This window comes from Dasypus novemcinctus, chromosome 19 (assembly GCF_030445035.2).
Source record: "Dasypus novemcinctus isolate mDasNov1 chromosome 19, mDasNov1.1.hap2, whole genome shotgun sequence".
Lineage (NCBI taxonomy): Eukaryota > Metazoa > Chordata > Mammalia > Cingulata > Dasypodidae > Dasypus > Dasypus novemcinctus.
The window spans coordinates 81,490,855-81,516,477 of record NC_080691.1 but is presented as its reverse complement, the minus strand read 5'-3'; the positions used below and the strand labels follow the sequence as shown (position 1 = coordinate 81,516,477).

General features: G+C 65.0%; 1 protein-coding gene across 4 annotated transcripts in view; it reads right to left on the bottom strand.

Moving 5' to 3' along the window:
• The window catches only part of DPP9 (dipeptidyl peptidase 9), a 46,814-nt gene that overhangs the window by 4,113 nt on the left and 17,078 nt on the right, over positions 1-25,623 (bottom strand). For 3 of the 4 annotated variants that reach the window (XM_004464223.4, XM_004464224.4, XM_023590438.3), the window contains 16 exons: positions 24,812-24,924; positions 22,802-22,975; positions 22,378-22,546; positions 21,685-21,798; positions 19,817-19,945; positions 18,545-18,606; positions 17,127-17,227; positions 14,530-14,707; positions 14,213-14,375; positions 11,296-11,375; positions 6,681-6,833; positions 6,192-6,327; positions 3,878-4,023; positions 2,939-3,085; positions 1,450-1,602; positions 786-928 (listed from right to left, as the gene is read on the bottom strand). In XM_004464223.4, the coding sequence (XP_004464280.2) occupies positions 786-928; positions 1,450-1,602; positions 2,939-3,085; positions 3,878-4,023; positions 6,192-6,327; positions 6,681-6,833; positions 11,296-11,375; positions 14,213-14,375; positions 14,530-14,707; positions 17,127-17,227; positions 18,545-18,606; positions 19,817-19,945; positions 21,685-21,798; positions 22,378-22,546; positions 22,802-22,975; positions 24,812-24,924 (2,161 nt within the window). Of the gene's footprint in view, positions 1-785; positions 929-1,200; positions 1,336-1,449; positions 1,603-2,938; positions 3,086-3,877; positions 4,024-6,191; positions 6,328-6,680; positions 6,834-11,295; positions 11,376-14,212; positions 14,376-14,529; positions 14,708-17,126; positions 17,228-18,544; positions 18,607-19,816; positions 19,946-21,684; positions 21,799-22,377; positions 22,547-22,801; positions 22,976-24,811; positions 24,925-25,623 lie in introns of all 4 variants that reach the window. The other variant, XR_011646568.1, reaches the window with a different exon arrangement.

Below are 25,623 nucleotides of genomic sequence, written 5' to 3'. Positions count from 1 at the left end.
GAGCTTCGAGCCTGGCTGCACAGCAGAACTCTTGGGGAGCCCAGGCTGCACCCCAAAAAGAGCACGCCTGGGAGGGGGACCGGGGGAGGATTTTAATTTTCATTTCTTGTCTTTTTAAAGGAGGCCCTGGGACTGAACCCAGGAATGAACCCAGGATCTGGTACATGGGAAGCAGGTGCTCAACTACTGAGCTACACCTGCTCCCCAATGAGAGTGGGTTTTTTCATTCGTTTGGTTTTAGGAGGTACCAGGAATCGAACCCAGAACCTCAACAACTGAGCTATCTCTGCGTCCCATCAGATGGTTTCTTAAGCATCTCCGGTGGTTCCGACGGGCAGCTTGGGTAGAGGGGGGAGAAGGTGCGGCAGGGGAGGCTGCCAGGGCCAGCGGTGCCATTTCCTTCCAACCAGGGAAAACAGCTAACACGAAAGCAGGGAACGGGACGTGTGCGCTGGTCCCTGAAGCCCGGACGTGGCGGCTGCTGTCAACACCTACATTCTGAGCCTTGTGGGGTCGGAGCACGGAAGGTGCAGCGTCGAGACCGGGCTGAGGCTGCCCTGGGCTCCTGGGGGCTGACCCGCGGGCAAGGGCTTTGGGGAGCCTGCCAGGGAACGGGGGGCGCTCTCTTTCCTTCCCTGCCTCCTGAAGCGCCCCCAGCGGGGGCTGGAAGACAGGGGCTGGGGCCCGCAGGCTGGTGGGGGGCGGTGAGGCCCGCAGGGAGGGGGCAAGGAGGCCGGCCTGCCGGGTCACGGGGGCTCCTGTGGGCGGGGGCGCAGGGGCCTTACTCGTTGGGCAGCTTCTCCACGTGCAGGGCCACCGAGCCAGCCTCGTAGCCATGCTGGTTGTTCTCGGGGACATCCATGTAGCGCTCGGTGTACCCTGTGTCGTAGGCCATCCACACTGTGACCGGGGCACCTGCGATGGCCACCTGAGGACGTGGCGGACGGGGTGGAGAGAGAGAAGCGTGTTGGGTCCCGGGAGCCGGCGCTCGGCCGGCCGTCCCGGGGCCTCCCCCGAGGACTGGGGGCTGTCATGCACACGGGGGTGGCTGGGGGGCCCTCGGAGCGTGTCTCCCCGAGGACGGCAGCCCCTGCCTCCTTCCTGCCTGCGCCGCCGCCTCGCCGCCGCCGCCCCGCGGGGCCCGTGGACAGGGGCGGCCGGCCAGGGCCCTCCCCCGCCGCTCTTCACACCATGCCCCACCTCTGCCCTTCCGAGGCGGGGGTCCCGGGCTCAGCCTCCCACCGAGAGCTGCTGGCGGGGTTTTGTGCAGCTGGACGCGCTCCTGGGATCAGTGGTGGCGGGCAAGGAGGAGGGGGGCTGGTCCCCATGGGGCGGCTGCGGGGAGAAACAGCCACGTGGCAAGGCTCCTGCCGTGCCTCCCCCGGGGGGACGGGCCCGAGCGGCAGGGGGCGTGGGGGCCGGCGGGGAGGGGGCCGGGGCGGGGCCCACCTTGAACACCTGGGGCTTGTGGATCAGCCCCATCAGCGACAGGAAGCCCCCGTAGGACCAGCCGTGGATGGCGACGCGGCTCAGGTCGATGAAGCCGTACTTCTCGGCCACAAACTGCAAGCCCTCCACCTGGTCCTCGATCTCCACCTGGCCCTGGGGACGAGGCCGCCCGCGTCAGCCCTCCTCCCGCACCTGGGCTGCCAGCCCGCCCCGCCCGGGAGCCAGCAGCCCCCAGGGGCGGCGCGGGGAGGACGGAACTGGAGCCAGGCCCGCTCTGCCCCCTCTCTCTGGGCCTGTTTCCTCAGCTGTCAAATGGGGACGTTAGCGTTGAGAGGACCTGTCTGTAGGTGGGCGTGAGGATGAAACGGGACGGTGTCCTGTCCTCAGAGGCCTGGGTGCTGAGGCTCAATAAACAGCTCATACCCTCGCCACCTCCATCACCGCCATCAGCACCTCCACCATCTCCTCCATCACCACCTCCTCCATCACCACCTCCATTGACATCACCATCATCATCACCAGCTCCATCACCACCATCACCATCGTCACCACCCCGTCACCACCACCGCTTCTTCCACCATCACCACCATCACCAGCGCATCACCACCACCTCCTCCTCCACCACCACCTCCTCCTCCACCACCACCATCACCACCACCAGCTCCATCACTGCCATCACCATCACCAGCTCCACCACCCACCACCATCACTGCCATCACCAGCTTCACCACCATCACCTGCTCCACCACCGCCATCACGGCTATCACCACCACCACCACCTTCATCACCACCACCACCATCATCACCATCGTGACCATCCCCACCACCACCACTACCATCACCAGCTCCATCACTGCCGTCACCACCATGACCAGCTCCACCATCAACCACCACCACTACCATCACCACCATCACCACTTTCATCACCACCACCACCTCCTCTACCATCACTATTTAACCACCACTACCACCATCACTACCACAACCACCATCATTACCATCACCACAACCACCATGACCAGCTCCACCACCAGCCACCATCACTACCATCATCACCAGCTCCATCACTACCACCACCACCACCACTTTCATCACCAGCTCCACCTCCACCTCCAGCACCAGCACCACCATCTCCACCACGACCTCACCACCGCCATGATCACCGCCACCACAGTCACGGCCGCCACTGCACTTCCGTCAGCATCACTTATCGGCCACCTGTCTTTGCTCCCCCCAGGCCTCAGGCACCTCCCCTTCTTGGGATCCCGTCAACCTGGCTGGTACCAAAGAGTCCGGATGAGCCGAGCTCTTTTCCGACCGTGGCTGTGGAACCAGGGGATGTAGACATGCTGAGCCGCAAAGTGGGATGTCCCTCTTGCTTCTAAGAGGCCGCCCTGTCCATATCAGGGAGGTGCGCCCAGAGCCGCCTCTGCACCCTGCACCCGCCCAGCCCAGTAAGGGCCCAGAAGCAACCAGGAAGCCGAGTTACCATTTGATTTTTCAGGGCCCCTTCGAACCGGAGCCCCCGCTGACACGAGCCCCGGCCGTCGATGACCACCACGGCGTAGCCCAGGGACGCCAGCGTGTTGAGCCGCAGGTACTTGATGCCTTTGAAGGAGTTATTCACGAGCTGCACCTGAGAGGGAGGAAGGCGGCACGAGGAGGGCAGGCGTTGAGCGTGGCCGGCGTCTCCTCTTCAGCAGACGCCAGGCAGGGTGGGCAGGGGGGCAGCAGGGAGCCGAACCAAGGCGTCTGAATTCCATCGTACGGGCGACAGAGGCCCAGATGGGTTCTGGGGTGAGGAGTGCACCCCTTCTGGGGCCCTGTGCTCCTGAGAAAGGTCCAGCTCAGGCTCCCTGCTCAGCCCCTCCCCGAGAATGCTCCCTCATGGGTTCAGCCGTACTCCCTGGTTTGTACTGCTCAGTTTTCTTAAAACAAAAAAACAAGTGCAAGATCTGGTGGGGTGGGCGGGCTGGGAGTTGTCTGCTCTGAGCAGCCGGGCTCCTATCAGGGCTCCCCTTGGCCCAGACTGTTTCCCGTGCGTGGGGGCGTCCCGCGCACTGCAGCGTGGGGAGGCCTCTGCTGCTCCATGCTGGCTGCACTAGTGCCACTGCCCCCCAGCAGTAGTGACAACCTCCCAGGGGGCGGGATCGCCCGTGGGGGCGAGCCGCTGGCATGGAAGGAGCCCAGCTGCCAGCCCGCTCGGCGTCCCCTTAGCTAGTGGACGGGCTGTGGCCTCGGCTGGGAGTGAGTGCGGGTCACATCACGGGACTCGGGGAGACTTCTCGGGGGGGCGAGGGCGAGGGTGGGGTGTGTGCAGAGACGGGAGGCTGCCGGGGGACTGGCGGGGCCTCCCGGGAGGGCCTTCCCCTGCCAGGGCCGCCACGCGCCCCAGCACTGGGAGCCGAGGGGCAGGGCCGGCACCCACCTGGGGGCCTCCATAGACGAAGAGGACCGTGGGGTGCTTCTTGCCCGCCTGCACGGCGTGCGGCTTGTAGATCATGCCGTAGAGCTGCACATCCGACTGCGTGTGGAAGTGGAAGATTTCCGGGGGCACGTAGTCTGGGGGGCAGCCTGCGGGGGGAGAGCATGCGCCGTGGACCCGCCAGCCAGGCTGACTGGCGCCTGCCCGCCACCGCCTCACCCCGGGCCTTGGGTGGTGCTAGGGACTGAATCCTGCCCCCCACAATAGAGGGACTCAAGCCCTAGTCCCCCCCGCTTCCATGGGATGAACCGTTTGCAAACGGGACCCATGATGCTAAGGTGCAGGCTCAATTGAGAACACGACACAAACAGTCAGAAGAAGCCAGAGAGTGAGCACGGGCGAGAGCAAGCCACGTGATGGAGGCAGCGCTGTGAGCCGAGGAAGCCCACGGCGGCGGCAAGGCAGCACCAGAGCACGACAGGCTCCGGGAGAGAGCACGGCCTGGCGACACTCTGACCTTGGACTCCTGGCCTCCAAATCTGTGAGGCAGGAACTTCCTGTTAAGCCAACTGGTGTGTGGGATTTCTCACAGCAGCCCTGTAAGCTAAGACAGGGGCGGCCTGGAATCGTCCCATCTTTTGCCGCACTGTCCGACGGTTTAAGTGAGGCTCCTGGAGCAGGTGTGGCTCAAGCAGTTGGGTGCCCAGCTCACGAGATGGGCTAGCAGGTCGAGCTGAATCAACGAGGAGATGCAACGAGAGACACAAAGAAGCAAGGGCCTCAAGCAACTGGGCCCCTTCCTCCCACATGGGAGGTCCCTGTTTTGGTTCCTGGTGCCTCCCAAAAAGAAATTGAGCATACAACGAACAGACACAGAGAGCAGACAGGAAGTGCAAACAAAGGGAGGGGGATAAACAAGTAAATAAATAAAAAGAGAGAGCCTTCTGGGGCCAGAGAGGCCTCTGTCCTGTGGGGGGCAGGCGGGTGGTTCCCACAGCTGGCTTTTCAAGCACAGATTCTCCTAGGGGGAAGCAGCTCCCCTCTCGATTTCTCTCCAACCTTTCTGGGTGCCCTGACAAGGGCTTGGGTTTGGCCTGAACAGCACCCTACCGCACCCTAACTGCTCTACAGAGGTGACGATGCCTGGTGGCCTGCCCAGAAGAGCTGGGTCACGCAGGACCTTGTTTGCATGGTGTTGGCTGCCGGCACTGGTTTTTGTAGAGTAAGCCTGGCTTTCCAGTCCTGGCAGCAGAGCGGTTTCTCTATGGTAAGGTCACGTAGGTGAACAGAGCCGACTTAAATGCAAACGGACAGACAGCGAAACAGCCCAGGGGTCGGCAGGCTTTCTCTGGAAAGGGCCGGAGGGCAAACATTTCTGGCTTGGCTGCCCAGACGGTCTGGGCGGCCGCTACTCTGCGCAAGCAGCCCTGGTTCGTGCCAATCATCGGCTGTGGCCGGTGGGCCAGGATTCGCCGGCTACCACTTTAGGGCGAGACTCGGGGCTTCGGGAACACTGCGAGGGGCCAGGTCCTGTCTGAAGGGCCCGAGGCCCCCTTCCTGCAGACCAGGCCAGGGCGCCAGAGCACAGCTGGGCTGCAGCCCTGCCCTGCCCTCGGCGTCCCCCTTTGTAAGACCAGGGCGCCAGGTCCTAGCAGCCTCGCTGGCGAGGCCAGGAGGCACTAAGCCACCGGACAGGGACGCCTTCCATCTCTATGCTCCCACAGGGAGGGGACGGTAACGTGCTCTCTAGCCGTCAAACACCCAGGCAGGCCGGGCATGCTCACGGTCTGGGACGGTCTGGAAGTCCAGCTGGGCTGGAGCAGGGTGAGGAGCTGCGGAGCGCTTCCTGGGTGCCAGGCGCCCATGGGGCGTTTCGCTGGCGTGCCTCACGCTCTCGCCATACCGTCTCGCTGATACATGAACACGCGAGGGCGGTGGACTGCCGGCCCAGGCTCCCACCGCCTGGACCCTTGCGGGGCCAGCACTCGAACCCGGGCCCTCGGGGCTCTGCTGGAACCTGCCGCCGCCTCCTGCTGCCCCGAGGCCCCTCTCCTGAGGCTCTTTGCACAGGGACTTTGGGATACGGGCTGGGTGCCATTGTGGGTGGCCACCTCTGGACCCAAAGGCACCTCAACTGGGGCCCCCGCTGCCAGCTGGGAGCGGGTGCCCCCCATGTGGGTATCGCCCTGTGTTCTCAGGGGCTGTTTAGGAACCGCTCTCCCCCCTGCCCGAGAGCCCACCGAGGCTAGGGCTGTGCCTGCCTCGTGGCTCTGTGCCCGGCCCTGTCCCCGGCCCCATGGCGCCGGGGGTCACTCACTGGCCGCCTCCATCATGCTGGCCCAGAAGCGCGGCTGCTTGTGCAGGGGGTCGTCGTCGGGGCCGCTCAGCTTGTAGACGTGCACGCAGGGGGGCGAGCTCACGCTGCTGTAGTGGCTGATGAACATGTCGAAGTTCTGCGGGGGCGGGGGGCGCTGAGCACCGCGGGGGGCCGGGCGCTGCCACCCCCGACGCGCCTGGGAGGACCCCCCCACGCCCCCGCGGGCTCTTCCTCCGCCTCCGCTGACCCTTGGGGACCACTGGCCCCGTTTGCTGCACTCGCTCGGGTGTCAAAATCACAAAACTCACACGGCCAAGGGGACGCCGTTGTCGCCACCCCCTACTTTGCAGGTTGAGGAAACGGAGGCAGGGGGCAGGCTGCGCACTTCCCAGCTGGGGACCCACCGGGCACGGCCACGGCGCGGGCTCTGCCCCCCGCCTGCAGCTCCAGAGCGGGCCCGCCTGCCCCGGGCGCTGGAGGGGGGCCCACCTGGCTCATGGAGCAGCTGTGGGAGAAGCCGGGCGTGGTGAGGCGCACGATCTCGCCGGGGGCGGCGTAGCTGACCACGTAGAGGTGGTGCTCCAGGGGCGTGTCGCGCGTGCCCTGGAAGTACACGAGCTTCGTGTCCTCGTTGACCCAGATCTGCAGGGGAGAACGGGCGCCTTCGTCGCGTGCTCCCAGGCTGGTCCCGGCCGCCGCCCCCACACCGCTCACGGAGCAGGGGCACTTGGGGCGCAGGAGGCCGCCCTCCCGAGACGGAGTGAGGGGCGCCACTCGGCGCCCAGGGATCCCTCCGCGGGCCACCGGGCCGCACTGACCCCAGGGCCTCAGGAGCGAAGTGCACCCGGGCCGCCCACCCCTGGGCTGAGGAGGGGTCACCCTGGGCCCACTGCCCGCCGGGCATCGGTGCATCCTCTGTCCCTGGCACTCAGGAGCTGAAGGGTGACGGCCGCGCCCTCGTCAGTTTCCTGGGGGACCCCCTTAAGCGATGGCATGGCTTGGGGGCAGCCACCAGGAGGTGCCAGAGCCCGGGCGCCTGCCAGCGGCTCAGACTCTCCAGCGCGAGCCGGGGCGGCTGTCCCCGAGGGTGCCCGTGCCTGATGGCCCACCCAGGCGGGACCCAAGAGGGGCAGAGCCTGTGGGGCCGAGGACGTGGGGGCGGCTGGGGCTCTGGGAAGGCCCTGCACTGGGCCAGGGGCCTGGGGGCGAGGCTGCCCCTGGGGAGAGGCGCACAGCTGCGTGCGGGGCAGGTGCAGGGGGCAGCGCAGGACGGACGGGCACGGGAGCACGACCGGGACCCCCCGACCAGGGCTGGGTCACCAGAGAACCTGCTAGTGATCTCAGGCTGGCGGGCGGGCCGAGGGGAGCGGCTGAGGGGCCCATCAGGCCCCCCAGGCCCTGACGCAGGGGTGGCCATGGTCGGCTGGGGGCCACGGAGCCCCCGCAGGGCAGGGGGTGCCCAGGAGGCACGCGAGCCCCTTCTGCACGGCGGGCAGGGCCTGCCCGACTCGAGTCCCCGCAGGCAGCTGTTTGGGGGTGGCAGGGCCTCGGCCAGGCACTGCCCGCTGCGCCCGCCGCTCAGGTACCCCTCTCGGCATCTCCCCCCAGCAGAGCCCGCCGCCCCTGCGCCCCAGCGTCAGGAACACGGGGCTGAGGGGTGCGGGCAGCTCTGCCTGCCAACACGAACCAGGCTGGCACCTGCCCTGCGGTCACCTCGCAGGGGGCTCAGGGACCAGCCCGGCGGCGGTGGCAGCGGCAGAGAGCTACCCACTTCGCCTGGCACTGCGCGGGCGAGGACGTTCCCTAAAGCGCACGCCCTCTGACCCGCTGAGCGCCTGGGCCTCCCTCCCGGGGACTCATCCCGGAGGCGGCCAGCGGCGTGGACAAAGGTTCCCAACGCGTTTCTGAGGCTGCAGGGAGGGTGACGACGGCAGAGCAGGGCGCTGGTCGCCTCACGGGGGCACAGGTCCCTGTGGCTGTTGTCAAAGCAACCCACTGAGCCCCTAAAACACAGATGCCGTCTGTCTCCTAAGAACCACGGACACGCGGAGTCGACACGGTTCCCCCTGGGGAGGGCAGGGGTCCTGAGCCGGGATCCGCTTCAGCCCCAGCGGGAACCACTGGGCTTGCTCCGTGTGGTTTTTATAAAGGGTATTTACTGGTGTGTGTGTGTGTGTGTGTGTTTAATTTATTTTATTTATTTCTCTTCCCTTTCCCCAGTTGTCTGCTCTCTGTGTCCATTCGCTGTGTGTTCTTCTGTGTCCGCGGCTATCCTCATCAGCGACACTGGGAATCTGTGTTTCTTTTTGTTGCATCATCTTGTTGTGTCAGCTCTCCGTGTGTGCGGCACCATTCCTGGGCAGGCTGCACTTTCTTTTGCGCTGGGCGGCTCTCCTTACGGGGCACACTCCTTGCACGTGGGGCTCCCCTACGCGGGGGACACCCCTGCGTGGCACGGCACTCCTTGCGCGCATCAGCACTGCGCATGGGCCAGCTCCACACGGGTCAAGGAGGCCCGGGGTTTGAACCGCGGACCTCCCATGTGGTAGACGGACGCCCTCACCACTGGGCCAAGTCCGCTTCCCTCTTTATTTATTTTTTAATAAAGTATATTTATTAGGGCTTTTTTAAAAATAAAGATTATTTATTTGGGGTTCTTTTTTTAATAAAGAATATTTTATTTTGTTTTTTCTTATTATTTTTTTAAAGATTTATTTATTTATTTAACCTCCCCCTCCCCCGATTGTCTGCTCTCTGTGTCTATTTGCTGTGTCTTGTTTCTTTGTCCGCTTCTGTTGTCGTCAGCGGCACGGGAAGTGTGTGTGGCGCCATTCCTGGGCAGGCTGCACTTTCTTTCGCGCTGGGCGGCTCTCCTTACGGGGCGCACTCCTTGCGCGTGGGGCTCCCCTACACGGGGGACACCCCTGCATGGCAGGGCACCCCTTGCGCACATCAGCAGTGCGCATGGGCCAGCTCCACACGGGTCAAGGAGGCCCGGGGTTTGAACCGCGGACCTCCCATGTGGTAGACGGACGCCCTAACCACTGGGCCAAGTCCATTTCCCGTTTTATTTTTCTTATGAAGGGTATTTACTTGTTTTTTTTTTAAATAAAAGGTATTTGTTGGTGTTTTTTTCTCTTTTTTATAAAGGATATTTATTGGAGGTTTCTTCTTCTCTTCTTTTATAAAGGGTGTTCCATCATATTTTTAGTTGCGGCAGCACGTCATTAACGAGGGTTTTCTAGGAGGGCTCGTCATGGCAGCTGCAGAGCCGGGCGAGGGAGTGAGTGAGGCGAGTCATCTGTGGCTCTGGCCTGGGAAGAGCCAGAGGCGTCCTGGAGCTGGGACCCTCCAAAGCCCCGGGCCGGGCGGGTGGGGGGCTGTGGGAGCCAGCGCCCTCCTGGCCACTCCCCGCCTCCCAGGCCCGGCCCAGGGGGAGGGCGCATGCGGCCCTGGAGGGAACGTGAGAGGACCACCCTTCCTATTTTCGTACTTTCAAAATACAAAGATGTGCAAGCGGTAAAACATTCAAACGTCAGGGAAAAGCTGCGCGTGTGCCGACACAAGGCTGCCCCGGGGCCTCGGATTATGCCGAAGCCCTGGTTCCCGACCGGGACGCGGACGCTTGTGGCCGGCACTGGGTGGGATAGCCGGGGGGGCTGCTCGGTACCCTGCTGCGCCCGGGACACCCCACCCCAGAGACTGCCCCGGGTGGGAGCGTCCACAGCACTGGGGTCGAGAAGCCCCCATGTCAACCTGGACAGGTGGGAGCTACCGATGGCCCCTTTCACAGAGGGGGAAACTGAGTCCCGGAAAGTCCCTGGGAGCGAGGGACAGAGCCTGGCTGGGGGCCTGGGGCTGCGCGAGAGGCCCGGCCACCGCCACCCCCGAACAGAACAACCTTCTGTCCCTTGCTGTGCGCACCGGGACGCAGACATAGGCTTTTACGGAAGGGGGCCTGCGCTCGAGGCTTTCAGCTGCTTCATCCCCCCTCCCCTGTGTCAGCCTCCCCGGGCAGCAGCCCCAGAGGGTGAGGCAGGGGCCTCCCCACAGCCGCGGGCTGTCCAGCGGGCCTGGCTCTCCCACCCCATGACTGGTGGCCATCGCTCACACGCTCACACGTTCGCCAAGAGCCACTTTTTCCTATTTGCAAGTGTCCCTGTGGGAGTGGCTGGGCCAGACAAGACCCGCCGGACGTGGGCACGCACGCCGCCCGGACCTTGGAGAGGTGGAGCCATGCGCCCCAACCAAGCTGAGGGGCTGCCCGGCTCCCCTTCGTGCGCCAGCCCTGGAAAGGGGATCCATTGGCTGTCCCCCTGCAAGACTGTCAGAACCTGAGCCAAGATCACCCCAACAGCGCGTAGGGTTTCGTTCTCTGTGTCTGAGCCTTTGCCCCAGCAGAAAGCTACCCAGGAGGGAGGCAGGGCGCCAGGGAGGTGCGCGCAGGGCCCCTCTGCAAAGTGCAGCATCTCAGAGAAGCGGGCCGTAGTGGGAGGCCGCTTTAGGGTGCTGCGCGGGGGTGGAGGCGCACCTCCCCTCTTGGCTCTGGTTTGAGCACCTGCCGGGGGAGCCGGCGTGACTGACCCAGCGCTGCTCTGCGGGGAGGGGCAGGAGGCGCCCTGGCCCACCTGGGGCATCCAATGGGTCCTGGACTTCCTTGGGTACGAGCGGGGCCCAACCTGCGGGGACTCACCCCAGTCCCTGCCCCTTGCGCCAACACTGTGTCCCGGGAGTGCGCTGGGGAGGGGGCAGCGGGGGTGGGAGCAGGGCAGTGGGGGAAGAGCAGCGGGTGGGGGGGGAGAAGCCACAGGCACAGGGTCTGCGGGGGGGCGGGGGGTGCACGCTCGTGTGAGCACACGTGACGGTGAGTGTGGGCACGTATGAGCATGTCAGGGCATCCGAGGTTGCCCATGTGTACATGAATGCAGGTGTGTGTGAGCACCCGTTCATGCGCGCGTGGCATCGTCAGTGAGTGAGGTCATGCTGTGTGGACCTATCTGTGTGGGCATGTGGGTCAGTGTGGGGGCGCGTGGGGACGCGTCTGAGTGTGGGAGTGGGCGTGCGCGTGCACGTGTGCAGGCGGCGGGGGGCTGGGGTCGGGTACCTTGGAGCCGTGCCTTGCCAAAACCTCCCATTCGCCGCTGGTCAGCGCGATCTCCTCCTTAATGGGGCACTTAAATTCATCTGGAAGTAAGGAAAGGAAAAGAGGTGAAGAGGACACCCTGGACTCGGCCGAGATCTGGCCAGGAGGACGCGGGGGTGGGGGCGCGGATGCCAGCGTGCCCGGGCTGGTAAGGGGAACCCCGGGAGGTCAGGGCCGCTCCAGGTGGCCGCAGAAGCCCAGTGTTTCCCAAGGAAAACCAGGGCATCTGAATTTTCACTGCCGTTTTTTATCTCATTTTGGAATTCTGCACAGGCCCAACAAAGGATGTCTGCGGCAGACTCCTGTCCTGTGGCTCTCGGGACGTGCTGGGGTTTGGGAGAAACAGGCCTGGAGGAAAATACCAGTCGGGGGTAAAGGCTGTGGCGCTGTCACGATAACGTGTTTTGGGGGGTAGATCGTGCTTGGAGATTGCGCCAGGGGAGTATCACGGGGCGTCTGCTGCTGCATACTGGGAACTAAGAAGGTGGTTTGTGGGGGCAGCTACTTTTTTCGTGTCCTCCCAGGTCTCAAGTAAGCTTTCCGGAATGTCTACCCAGAAGGGGATGAATTTCCTGGACGAAACTCCACGCGCAGACCTCTCCGCGGGCCCGAGCCGATGCACAGGTAAGGGGCCGACTGCTCGCTCAGGCCTCCGCCGGGGTGGATAACCCGTCGGGCCCCGGAGGCGTGTGTGGGACGGGGAGCGGACCCTGACCCAGTGCCCCTCGTGTGCTGGCCCCACGGGCTCGCCGACCTCCCCCGGGTGAGAGCTCAGCCCTCAGGCCCCTGCCCGCCCCCATCTCGGCTCCCACCTCCCCATTCCCCGTTCCCGGGGCCTCTGGCGGCGCACTCTGCTGCCCGGAGGCGAGCCCAAGCCTCGCGGACGGACACCCACGGCCCAGAGGGTCCTGCTAGGCACGCCCCAGCCCTTCCTCGTGGGGCTCCTCGCCGCTGTGCGAGCCACATTTTCCTGTCTCAACACTTCCCTCAGCTGGGGCAAGTGTCCCTGCCCATCGCTCTCCCCAGAGAAGCTTCTTCCAGAAGCTTCCAGAACTGCCTCTTGCTTCCACAGGACTCCCTGTCCTTGCCGTTAAGGAACTCATTATGTCCTGGCCCAAAGCTCCCTGCGGCCTCGCCCTCTCTGCTGCCCAGTCACTGCCCAGTGCACGTGCTGCATGACAGGAGCCTCTGCCGAGGAGTGGGGGCAGAGGACGGTTAGGCGAGGCGTGTCCACCTCACAGCCCAGGCAGGCGGCCCTGGGGGCAGGAGCTGGCCTGACGGGCACTGCGGAGCCCTGGGACGTCCATGCCCTGGCTACGGGGCAGCTGCTGAGGCTCCAGGCGGCGGCCTCCGGGTGAAGCGCGAGCCTGGTGCTGTCTCGGACACAGGACCGGGGGTCTTTAAGTGGAATCTCCCTGTGTTGGGTGGGGGCAGCGAACTCCAGCAGATAGACAAGCTGAAAATGCCCGATGCCAATAGCCAGACAAAACTCGCCTGCGAGACGGGCCCCAGGCCCCCGGGGAGGCTGAGTCGTGGCCGGGACAGCACCCCTGTCGGCAGTTGCTTGCCTGCCCCTCAGCTGCTGCTGACCCCACTTCTTCCTGAGCCTGTTGCCCTGGCGCCCAGGGCCCCCGCCCCACACTGGGGGCTCCCCTCAGTCTCGGGTGAGCTCGCTGCCAACCAGGGGCAGAGTCCGGAGACGTCTGTGGACTGGGGAGGGGGGCGCCGCTGGCAGGGTGGGTGCAGGCGTGAGAGGCCGCTCGACCCCCCACAGCGCCCGGGACAGCCCCACCACAGAATGATCCGGGTCCCAGGAGGAGGCTCCAGCCCTGCCGGTGCCCGCCTGGCTCCGACCACGTCTCCTGCCCAGTCCCGAGGCCGGGACGCCCCTCAGCGGCAGGGACGCCCGCGTTCGCTTCACAGGCCTCTCGTGTATGGTGGACTCTGGGCCCCCGAGCCTGCCCGGGCCACGTTGCCGGGATTAGGTGCTTCAGCCTCAGTGTGCCCAAAACCACAGTCTGGATTTTTCTCTCCTGAGGCCGCCCGTCTCACAGTTGGGGCTCCAGCAGCCGTCCCGGCATCCGTACCTCCAATTTCTCAGACCGCCCCCCCAAGCCAGCGGCCAACCGTGCTGGCTCCGCTGTCGGCGCACCCGGAGCCTGCCCCCGCCCCCAGCCGCCGTGGCTCTCCTCGCCCCACAGTCCTTTAGAGCTGAGGCCGGTCGAGCACTTCCCGCCCCCTTGGGTAAAGCCCGCGGGGCCCTGCACGACCCGCCTGCTCCAGCCGGCCAGGTGGGCCTGCCCCAGGCCTCTGCCCTCACACCGTGGCACCTGCATCCTGAGGACCTCCCACTCGCCGAGCCCCCCCTCGCGCTCACCCCCCGCTGGCTGTGTCCTCCTGCACCTTGCTCATCACCTGAGATGTGCCTTCGTTGTTTCTGGCTTAGTTTCTGCCTGTCGCTAGAACATTCCACAGGAATAGGAATGTCTCTTTTTCTGTATCTGTAACCCCAGCACCCAGAACAGGGGCTGGTTGCTTATTCTGTAAAGAACTCTAGAATATAATAAGCCATTTCAGCTCCGTGGGCCAGACTGCCTTGGTTGCTACTACTCAGCTCCACCGCAGCCGCACGAAAGCCACCACGGACGATATGCGAACAGAGGCGCAGGGCCACGTACCAATAGAGCTTTATTTACAAAAGTGGGAAATGGGCCAGATTTGGCCCAGGGGCCGCCATTTACTGACTGACCCCTGACCTACAAAAGGGCCCGGCACGTGGCAGGCGCTCGATAAATCTCGTGGCTGGGACAAGTGCGTCGCCGGCCACGTGGGACCCCTGCCGGGTTGTGTCCCCGGAGCGACCAAGGACCGTGCTCACCTTCCCCGGGGCTGAGGGGCTCCGCCCAGTCGTAGCCGGTCTGCTGCAAAACCGCCGTGACTTTGTACAGGTGGCAGAAGCCCGTCTTGCACTCGTTGGCGCGGAGGAAGCAGATCTCCTCTTCGCCCTCTGATTGGGGGAAGGGATAGAAGATGTCATGGACCTGGGCGAGGCAGAAGAGAGAAGGCAGGTCAGGGAACGGGGCGCAAAGGCACGGGAGACTGGGCCCCGGACCCCACGGACAACCCCGTCTCAGCCCCGAGCGCACCGCTCCACACGGGGGCGGGCGTGCGGCCTGGGGAGCCCCCTGCCCTTACGTTGATCCACACATCGGTGACCTCCTCGTACACCACGTGCGGCTGCACGTTCCTGGGGACGGCCCGGGCGAACGCGCGCCGCTGCTCCTCGCTCTCGGGCGTTGGGATGAACAGGGCCGGGGGCAGGAGGACGAGCTGGAGCCGCTGCTGCGGTCGGTCGAGGAGCATGGTCCAGGCGCTGCAAGGGAACCCCGGGAGAAAGCTGGAGCTCCTGCGCCAAGGCCGCGCAGGCGGGGCCCGGGGTTTCCGTTTCAAACCCGCGCGGGGTCAGAACTGGTCCCCTTTTTTTCCCTGTGCCTGTGCATGACTGAGTCACCCCAAGGATGAGGGGGAGGACGGTTTGCCTAACTCTGCAATCTGAGTGTTCTGACAACGTCACACGCTATTAGAGTGGCATTTTGCAAACTTCCCCAATTTCTGCCAAATCCTTGGCCCGCTGGTGTGACTGTTTCAAGTTTTCCGTTAAACGGGCAATTTTTTTTCAGCTTTACTCTATTTTAGGAGATCTATCACTACTAGAGAGAGGAAGTTGGCATCTGGACGCAGAGGACACAACTAAAACAAAATAAAGTAGGGACTTGAGATCCCAATGAGAACCTGCTGGCAGTCAAAAAGGCATTTGAGCCTGAACTCTGGGGCTCGCTCTCTATTAAAAAAGGAGCCCAGGAAGGGTCTGGAGCAGTGGGGGGTCAAACTTTCGAGGGCCACAAAGCCAGAGGGTTTCTGTTGCAATGACTTGATTCCGTCTTTGTCGCGCGAAAGGCACCACACATCGCGCATGAGCGAATGCGGCCGTGTGCCAATAAAACTCTACTTGCGGGCGCCGAAGTGTAGACTTCGTATGGTTTTCATGTGCGATGAGCTATTATCCTTCTCTTGATTCCCCTCCACCACCACCCCTGCCCCAGTCGTTTACAGCTGTGAAAACCGTTCTGAGCTCGAGGGCCACACGAAAGCAGGCAGTGGGCCGGGGAGATGCGAATCCAAACCACGGGACACCCCTGCACACCTGCCAGGAGGGCTATGAAGGCAAACACAGAAAGCGAGCGTCCGTGAGGACACAGGGCAAGGGGACATGCCTGTGCCTTGTTGGTGGGGACGTCAAACAGTGCTGCCGCCGTGGGAAAGCCTGGCGGTTCCACGGAGAGTGAGACACGGGGCTACCACACGACCCGGCAGTTCCGCTCCGAAGCACAGACCCCAGAAGGACGGGAAGCAGGGACTTGGGCAGACACTTGCGTGCCAAGTGGAAAGCCTGATTCACACGTGCCGCGGGGTGGAAGTGGCCCACGTGCCCGCCGGCAGATGAAGAGGTGAACAGGCGAGGTCCGCCCACACGGGGAACGGTATTCAGCCTTATAAAGGAACGGGGGCGGCGGACTTGGCCCAGTGGTTAGGGCGTCCGTCTACCACATGGGAGGTCCGCGGTTCAAACCCCGGGCCTACTTGACCCGTGTGGAGCTGGCCCATGCGCAGTGCTGATGCGCGCAAGGAGTGCCCTGCCACGCAGGGGTGTCCCCCGCGTAGGGGAGCCCCATGTGCAAGGAGTGCGCCCCGTAAGGAGAGCCGCCCAGTGAGAAAGAAAGTGCAGCCTGCCCAGGAATGGCGCCGCCCACACGGAGAGCTGACACAGCAAGATGACGCAACAAAAAGAGACACAGATTCCCGTGCCGCTGACAACAACAGAAGTGGACAAAGAAGACGCAGCAAATAGACACAGAGAACAGACAATGGGGTGGGGGGGGAAGGGGAGAGAAATAAATAAGTAAATATTTTAAAAAATAAAGGAGTGGGGTTCTGACCCATGCTATGAAGCCTGGAGACATCACGTTGAGTGAAACTATTGAAGACACGAAAGGACAGATGTTCTAGGTAAACACGAGAGAAGATAACACTGTCTAGGGCAGGCAAATCCACAGGTAGGGAGTGAGGCAGACGCTCCGGGGGGCTGAGGTGGGGGCAGGGAAGGGGTTCTTGCTTCACGGGTGCAGGGCTTCTGTGGGGAACGATGGCACAGGTTTGGTGATGGACGGTGGTGAGGGCAGCACAACACTGGGGATTTAGTTAACACCACCGACCCAAACCCACGGAAGCAGACAAACGGCAAGTTTTATGTTACTAATACTAATTGAAAAAAGAAAGCAAGCGGGCAGCAGGCTACAGCTCGTGGACCTTAGTTAGGGCTCTGGGTTAGACGGATGGGAAAAAGACAAGAGCTGGAGAGGGACGCAAGAGGGAAGAGCTTTACTTTGTGAGCCCGTGTTTCTCACCACGGGAGGCTGGGCACCCTGGAAATCGCCCTCTTGAGGTCTGCAGCCCAGGTTGGGATTTATTGTCAAAATGTCCAGTGACACCAAAACCAAGACTTTTAAAACCCCGTCTGCTCTCCCTGCCTGGCTGAGGCTTAGCAGCAGTCTTGGGAAACAAGGGGAGGCCGGGTTGGGAGCCGTTTCCAGCTGGGCCCAGCCCAGCCTTACACGGGTTCTGGAAAGGAGACCGTCTGAAGGCACAGATGGCAGGAAAGGCAGGGAGGCGGGGCCTCCGGGTCCGAGGGTCCCAGGGCGAGCTGGCGGGTGCTGCCCAACGGAGACACTTACTACTTGCCGTCGCGGGTCCAGCCGGCCCTGGCGATGTACTCCACCTTGGGGAACAGCGAGCTGAAGGGCTGCACCAGCTCCTTCTCAAACGTCGACACGATCTAAAGCAAAACCAGACACGGTCACGCTGCAGCCTGCCGGGGACGGCCACCCGCGAGGCAAGGCCCAGACTGCGGCATCCTCGAGCCTCCACGTCCACGCGGGAGGACGCGAGGAAGGGAACTGTCAGCGAGCCTGACGCTCACTCGTGTCAACCCCGCACGTCCCCTAGCTGCCTTGTTCGGGCTCCTGCAAGTGCGAGAGGTGGAGGAAGCGCCTGGAAAAGCCCGAAGGGTGCGTCTGCGTGGGGCTGGGCAAAGCCAGAACGGGAAAAAGGTCACCCGGGGTGGACCTGCCTGAATCTGCCAGAATGTTCCAGAAAGAGTGGACAAAGGGTTTGCCAAAAACAAAAACAAAACCACAAAAGAACCCTCTAAAAAACAAAAACAGACTAGCTTTATCTTCCGTTCTGCCTGGAAACGTCACGTGAGAAGCTGTTTCCGTAAAAATGAGCCCAGGCTCGGGTGGTCTGCTCCGAGCTCTCCACCGGGCAGCTTGCTCTGGGCTCTCGATCCCGACACCTGCGAGGCCCTGCGTGTGGGATTTGAGCAGCGGTCCACTGTGACGTGGCTGGAGCTGGCGGAACCCTCCGGAGCTGTGAGCCTGCAAGGCGCCCACTGAAGCCGACAGCACCGGGCTAAGGGGGAGACAGGACGAGGGGAGAGAACGGGCCCACAGAGCCGCCGTGAAGGGCGCCCTGGGCAGGGCGCGGCCTGAGCGGCCCCACGTGGCCCGCTGCGCTAGAAGACGCGGCCGGGCTTGGGTGTCGCGACGCCTCCCGCAGCGAGTCCTGGGGTGACGGGGACCCCTGCCCAGGACGCTGCTGGGGCGGGCGGCGGCAGAGGAGGACCCGGCCCCCGCGGACCCCACGATGGGTGAAGGGTCCGGCGAAGCGTGGGGTGGGCTCGGCCCAAGTCGCCGGGAGGCGCGGGGTGCTGACTGAGGCCTGCCCCCTCCGTGGAGCCCTCTATTCCGGAACTCGCCCTGCCCCGCAGTGTGTACCCGGGGGCTACGGCGCCGAGCACGCCGACCCTCCCCGGCCCTCAGGACCACCTTGGGGGCAGGCACCGGGAGCTGGGGGCTCCCCTCTCCTTGTTTCCAAGGCAACAAGACTGGGCTCAGAGCAACGAAGGGGCTGCCCGAGGCCGGGTGGCCGGGGAGGTACACCTGGCGGCTGGGACGGCTGGGCCCCGGCCACGCGGACCCCCGCCCTGGGGAGATGAGGCTGCCCGCTGCCCCCGCCCGCCCGCCGTCTCCCGGGCGTGCCCCGGGCCTCTCCCTGCCCCCGCGGCCTCCGGGGACGCGCCGGGCGCCCTCACCTTGCCCTGGCTGTCCGCCTGGAACTCAGCCAGCTTCAAGGCGATCTTGGGGTTCTTGCTGCCTACAAAAGGGAGAGCGCGGTGAGGGCCTCGGGGCGGCGTGCGCCTGCCGAGCACGGGGTGCAGACCCACGGCTGCCGGCGACGCCCACGTAAAGTGACAGCCCGGGGGGCGGGGGCCGAAAGGTCGGTGCCCAGGAGAGCGCCCTCTCCGGCTCGGGCAGGGAGTCCCTCAGGCAGCCTCCGATTTTGGACTTGCTGTCCGAGGGTACCACAGGCAGGACGGGGCACAGGTGTGGGGGGAGGCGGCGGGTAAGGATGGTGCTTTTACGTGTCGCAGGGGCCGTGGACAGGAGGCCTGAGGGTGGCATCGGGCCTGCGTACGTGTTTCTTTACTTTGTTTTGTGTTTTTAGGAGGTGCCGGGGACCGAGCCCGGGACCTTGTGCGTGGGAGGCAGGCGCTCAGCCACTGGGCCACACTCACTCCCCTTGCTCATAAAGACTTTAAAATAACTCCAGCGCCGTGTAAGGACTGGGAGAGCTAGCCTCGCAGCCTGGATCTCTGGCTTGTCGTGAGAACGCCAGGCATGCCGGCCAATGCCACACACCAGGGAGGCTGCCACTGTCCACGGCTCCCTCCAGCGGGACGTGGCCCCCCGCACCCCTGCCGGCCCGGCCCTGTCCCCAGTGCCCCGGGGCATGGGACCGAGGGGGGGCTGGCCCCACAGCCTCTGCTTCTCTCGGTCGCGCTCCTGCTCCTGAGCGGATGCCCTGGCCACATCGCGCCCGGTTCCACAAGGGAGGTGAGTTGGCGCCCTGAGAACAGGCGCAGCGCAGCAAGAGGGACCAAGAGGTGACCGAGGAAGTGGGGTGAGAGGGAAATAAACCTGGGGGGCCAGCACTGTGGAAAGGTGTCGCCCGCGGGCCTGTGCTGCCTTTTCGGGGCGGGGGGCCACTTGCCCCCCATGCCTGTGCCGTTCACGCGCTCGGAGCACTTGGCGCCTCCCTTAACGGGTTAAGAGAAAGGTTGCTACGGCGCGGGGACATGGTGGTCAGACCCTGGCGCCCCCGCTCAGGATTTCCCGGCACGCAGCAGCGGCCACGCGTCTAGGCACCCGCCGTGGCTGCCCGGGGCCCAGGCAGTGACCAGCCGTGAAGCCGAGGCGCCGGCCCCCGCCCGCACGGAGGCGGCCCAGCGACCTGAGCCGTGGGGCGCGAGGCCGGACACTCGAGCGAGCTGAGGCGGGGGCTCCGGGGTGCGGCCGGCACCCACCTGTGCGGGGGTAGCGGTACGAGTCCGTCTTCCTGTCCTCCAGGGCGGGCGAGGGCACGTGGACGACCTCCACCTCGGACTCGTCGACCTCCTCGTACAGGAGCCGCAGCGTCCTGAGGCCTTCGGGCCCTGGGGGGGAGGGAAAGGTGCTGGGCTCCGGGACCCCCGCCCGCGGGGACCTCTGCTCTCGCGCCAGCGCGGGCGGCACGGCGCGGCCGCTGGGCTCCGCCGGCTGCAAGGCCTCGAGCCAGGCAAGGCTCCCTGGACGGCAGCGCCGGGGCTCGGGCCGGGCACGGGGGTTCTGCGGCCCACCAGGACAGGCCTGCGCGGGGGGCTGGGGCCTGAGGAAGGGGCTCGCACGGGGGCAGCCACGGGGCCTAAGGCCCAAAGGGAGGGATGAGCACCAGGACGAGCCACTGGCCGCAGCGTGCAGGCAACTCGGGCAAAGGTCCTGGGGCCACCGAGGCAGCAAGTGCCAGTTAGGGCACGAGGGTCAAGCCCAGGCCTGGTTCTGGGCCCCAGGTGACGTCTGGAGACGCCTGTGGTCAACCCGCCTTGGGGGAGTGGGTGCTCCTGGCCTCTAGAGAGCCCGCGCCACATGCCTCACCCCACAGAGAACGGCCCGGCCCCGAGGGTCCCGGTGCCCCCAGCCCGGCCTCATCTTACAGATCAGGAAACTGAGGGAAGGAGGCAGAGCCGCAGGCCAAATCCCCGGGACCCTGATCCCCAGTCGAGGGCATCCAGGCCACCCCGCTTGACGCCACGGCCCCCGGTGGAGGGAAAAGGGCCGCTGTCCTCTCCAGGGGCAGGGGGTCACAGGCCTGAGGCGCCTCTGAGGCGGCAGGCCTCCTCGCCTCCTGCGCGCTGCGCCCTGCGCCCTGCCTAGCTCCTAGGGGTGGCAAGCCCCCCCTCTCCATTTGTGGTGGTAAAAAAAAGTTCCCTTTTTAAACCTATTTCAGTAAAAGGCAAGTTGATTCGAAGGCAGAGAGCAGAGAAGAGGTGAGGGGATGAGTGCGTCTTGAGAGAGAGGACTGCCTGGTTCGGGCAAGCCTGGTTTGGGGGGCTACGGCCACCCCCCAAAAACGCAGCTGTGCCGCGGAGCCGCCAACCGGTGGCCCCAGAGCCACGGAGCCCTGGCCGGGAGCCTGGGCAGGAGGCGGCCCCGACACCACGCCAGCTCCAGCGGAGGCGCTGAGGCTACCGCCGCCTCCCGGGTGACAACGTCCCCAGGCGTCCGAGACTGACCGGCCGCCCGAGTAAGTGGCCACCCCCTGTCCAGGGCGGGCAGAAACGCAGGTAAAAGGGACCTGCTGATTTCGCTTCTTCCAGAATGGGCTGGCGGCAGGTGCCGAGGCTTGGGACGTGGGCGGCCTGGGCCCGCCCTCCTCACGCTGGGAATTCCCGCAGCACCGCGGGCGCCAGGGCTGGAGAATCCTCTGGGGAGCCCGGCCTGTGCGCTGTGGATGGGAGCTGCCCCCTCCCAGTCGTGACGATCAAAAGTCTCTAGGCACTGACAAACGTCCCCTGGGGAGGTCCCATCGGCCCCAGCTGGAAACCGCTGATACGGTCCCAGAACGTCACCGAGAGACCTGCGCCAAGATGCGTGTCGCAGCAGCATCTGTGACACCTGAGCAAACCCAGACCCCAACGCTGGAAACCACCAAAGTGCCCGCCAACGAGGAGCTAGGGCAACACCCGGCCGTACACCCGTGCACGGGGCGGTGACGATGTCAGAGCTCCCCACGTGCTGACGGCGAAAGATCGCGGAGGCCTGTTTTAAGAGGAAGAAGCAGCGAGCAGAGAAGCACCGGGAAGAGGACTGTTGTAGGAAGAGTAGAAGCGTTTCTGGAAACCAAGGCAGGCCCTACCTTCCCAGGAGGCTGTGGGACACCACCAGTAACCAGTGAACCGGTCGAATTCTTCCTGGATGACAAAGGTGGCCACACCTGCAGACTTGGGGTCGTCCAGGACGTTGGCCAAGCCTGGAGAGGGAGAGACGGGCAATCGTCTAGCGGGCAGGCACGGAAGAGCTCAAGGAGCCCCGCGGCTCCTCTAGAGCAGGGCTCCTGGCACCTGGGGCCGGAACCTTCCAGAGGCCCATCCTGGCATCATCGTCTCCTCCACACAGCGCCAGCAGCACCCACCCCCGGCTGTGACAACCAACAGCGTCCCCTGGACCACAGCCGGCTGAGCAGCACCGGTGCTGACAGGGGAATGGGGAGCCCAGGACGCGCTGGCTGCGCGGAGGGCTGCCAACACCCGAGCGCGGGACGCGGCCACGCCGGGCAGGCCGGGGCAGGCGGGAGAGCCCAGGGAGCAGGTGAGACGTGGGCCTGGCGGGGGAGGCAGAGAGGCAGCAGGGAGGGCGCCAGGGGTGGTGGCGGAGGGGCCGGTGGGCGGGCGCCGGCCGCCGCGGTGGGCTGGTCCACGGCGGGGAAACCCCATGGCGGGCAGGGAGAGCTGCTGCGCCATACAGGCGCCAGGGGTCTCTGCACAGGGCACGGCGCAGTGAGCACAGGGACTGGAGGACACGGCGCTGGGGGCGGGGCGCCCCGCCTCACCTTTGTGGCAGAAGGTGAGCCGCCGCTCCTCGCCCGTCTCCAGGCTGGCCACCCACAGGTCGTTGTTGTTGATGAAGGAGAAGAAGGAGGGGTCGGCGGGGCAGATCTTGGGGTCCATCCGGGGCCCCGAGCACTGGGTCTTGATCTCCAGCGGCTTCAAGGGGGACACCTGAGGACACAGGGCTCCCGGCTCAGGGGGGCTCCCGGCCCAGGGGGCTCCGGCTCAGGGGGGCTCCCGGCCCAGGGGGGCTCCCGGCTCAGGGGGGCTCTGGCTTAGGGGGCTCTGGCTCAGGGGGGCTCCCGGCCCAGGGGGGCTCCCGGCCCAGGGGGGCTCCCGGCTCAGGGGGCTCCCGGCCCAGGGGGGCTCCCGGCTCAGGGGGGCTCCGGCTCAGGGGGTCCCCGCCCTGCCCAGCCCCCGGCGCACCATGAAGCCGTTCTTGCCGCCGTCGCGGCAGTGGAAGAGGCTGTTGTTGGCCTGGAAGAGGAAGAGGCCGCTGTCGCCGTGGAAGTCGTAGGAGGTGATGCCGAAGACGCCCAGGCGCTTGCGCTCGCGCAGCAGCTCCTCCTCCCGCGAGTAGGCGCCGTGGTGCGGCGTGGCCTGGGGACGGGGCGGCAGCCGTCAAGGGGCGCCCCTCCCGCACAGCCAGCCCCGGGCTGGGGGCCTCCGGCCGGGTGGCAGCAGAGGGGGCTGCCAAGGGCCAGAGCCACCCAGGGCCGGCGGGGCCCGGAGTGCCACGGGGTGGTGACAACGGCTCAGCCCCCACCCACGGGGGGCAGGCAGCCGGGGCGCCCTGCACGGCGGCCTCCCTTCTGGAAGCCCTGGGCCTGCCCGCAGCGTCCCCCGCCTGTCCCCAAGGCCATCGCAGGGCCCCCTGGCTCAGGTAACACCACTGGAGCCCTCTGCCCCCGGCCCAGCAAGACCCCCATGGCCCAGCACCCACCCCACGCACGGCCCCCTCCTGCCAGGAGCACTGGCTCTACGGCCCCGGGGCGGTGGACCAGCAGGGGGCGGTGCAAACCTGGGGCGGGGACCCAGGGAGGTAAGCGACAGGTTTTGCCGTGTGCCTGGTCAGAGGAGATGCCGGAAGACTGGATGAGGCAGGGAGGAGCAACAAGGAGAAGACGCTTGGAGAAAAGAATCTAGGGTGAACCAGGCCAGAGGCCGACCTCCTCGTTCTCGGCAAACATGCTTGGAAGCATCCCGAGTTCAGGAGCGCGGCGCCTACAGCCCACCCCCGAGTGCTCAGAAAAAAGGATGACGAGGGCAACCGAGGTGGAGGGGAGGTGGGGCGGCTAGACAGAGGGCCAGACAGAGGGAGCCGGCGGGCTGGCGGGAAGGCTGGACAAACTGACAGAAAGAGCAATGGGGCAAGTGGAGCAAAACGTTCAAAATCGGGGGATCTGGGGATTTGGGGGGTACGCTGGCGTTCTCTGTATTTTTGCAACTGTCCTGGGAGTTTGAAGCTATTTTTCAAATAAAAAGTTTAAGGGAAAAAAAAAAAAGGGTTCCAGATCCAAACACACGCCAATGCTGTGCTGAAAGCAACACTCCCGCCGGCCTGCAGGCCCCAGGGCCTGGCAGAAAGAGGAGCCGTTGTGCAGGCCCCGGGACCCTGGAATGGCGCTACGACCAAAACGGAATCAAAATATGCCCCAAAGGATGTTATGGAGACACATGAAAAATACGAGCACGGAGACGAGGCGCTTTTTGACAAGGTCAGAGTCCCCGCACTTGGATGGCTGTGCAGTGACGTCTGGGAGTGTCCTCGTTCTTGGGGAACACACCTGGAAGTGGGAGGTGCTCGAGGAGCATCAGGTGTACGAGCTCTGCTCCGACGCTTCGAAAACGGAGGCGAAGAGAGAGAGAAACGATGGGCAGAACGACGCAGAGAACGAGGCGGAACGTTAAAAGCTGGCCAGGCTGGGTGTCTGGGGGGTGGGGGGCGCTGGGACTCTCGCACCGCGTCCGCTCCCCTTGGAATGGGTTTTCTATTATTTTTGCAACTGTCCGGTGAGCTTGAAATGGTTTCACAGGAAAAACGTTCACAAAAAGCCGAACAGTAGACCCCTAGGAGACGCGCTTGCCTCCCGCCGCCCAGAGGAGGGCGGGCTCTGGGGGGGCGCTCCTTCTCCGCCAGGCTCAGTGACAGGGCCTGGGCCCGGGTGATTCCAGGTCTGTGGTGCTGCGTTTCAAAGGACCAGGTGCTCCTAAGAGCACTGATCGGAATCCCCCGCTCTGCAGTCTGAGCGCAAGCGGGGAGGCGGGGGCCGCCAGCCACGGGGACGCCGTGCCCGGGCCCTTCTCTCTGCGCTGCAGTGGCCCCTCCAGGGCCGGGGGTCGGGGGCGGGCTGGCCCACATAAGTGCCTGGGCCGGGGCTGCCCATCGGGGTCGGCCTCCGGCGCGGGGCCCCACCCGGGGCGGCAGCGGCTCACCTGGAAATGGTCCAGCATCTGCTTCCAGGACAGGAGCAGCAGCGCCTCTTTCCGCACCTTCCTGGGGATCTCCGAGTAGAGGAGGGAGTTCTCCCGGCTGCCGTAGGGCATCCCTGCGGAGAGGGGGCGGCTCAGTGGGGCCTCGGGGGCGCCCGTTTCCTGCACCGGCCCGGGCTGCTGGGGGCACGCCCCTCCCCGGCGAGCCTCGGACCCCGGGTTTAGGGCATCAGCGACAGGTTCTCCCCCGCACCACTCTCTTGCCCTGAAACATCCAAGAAAGCGCGCAGGGTGGCGGGAAGGCGCGGGGGGCGGCGGCCACCACGAGCAGGGTGAGAGGGGCTCCGCAGCCCCTTCTCTGTTCAACAAGGATGCAGAGGGCAAGACAGCATCACCGGGGACTAGGGTAGGGGCGACACGGCTGGAAGGGACTGCAGAGCGTGTACCGGATGCGGGGCTTCTCAACCTCAGCGGGGGTTGCTCCCCGGCGGGGGCGTCAGCAGCCGCCCTGGGCTCCCCCGCTCGAGGCCAGCAGCACGCTCCCGGGCGGGGCAGCCACGAATGTCACACGGTGTCACCGCCGAGGAGCACGGATTGAAGCTAACCTTACCCACGTATAACATGATGAGAGCACCTGCACGACGAGGATTTTGCGTGTTAAATGATCACCATGTGGCGGCAGGAGGTTGCCCGGGTTTCCACGTTCTCACGTGCCTCCATTTGGGGTGCATCTTACCGTCAAAGGGGTGGTTTTAATTTCCTGGTGGCCGATGAAGCAACGGCGTAGCTTACGATGGGCTGCGGCAGATTCCAGG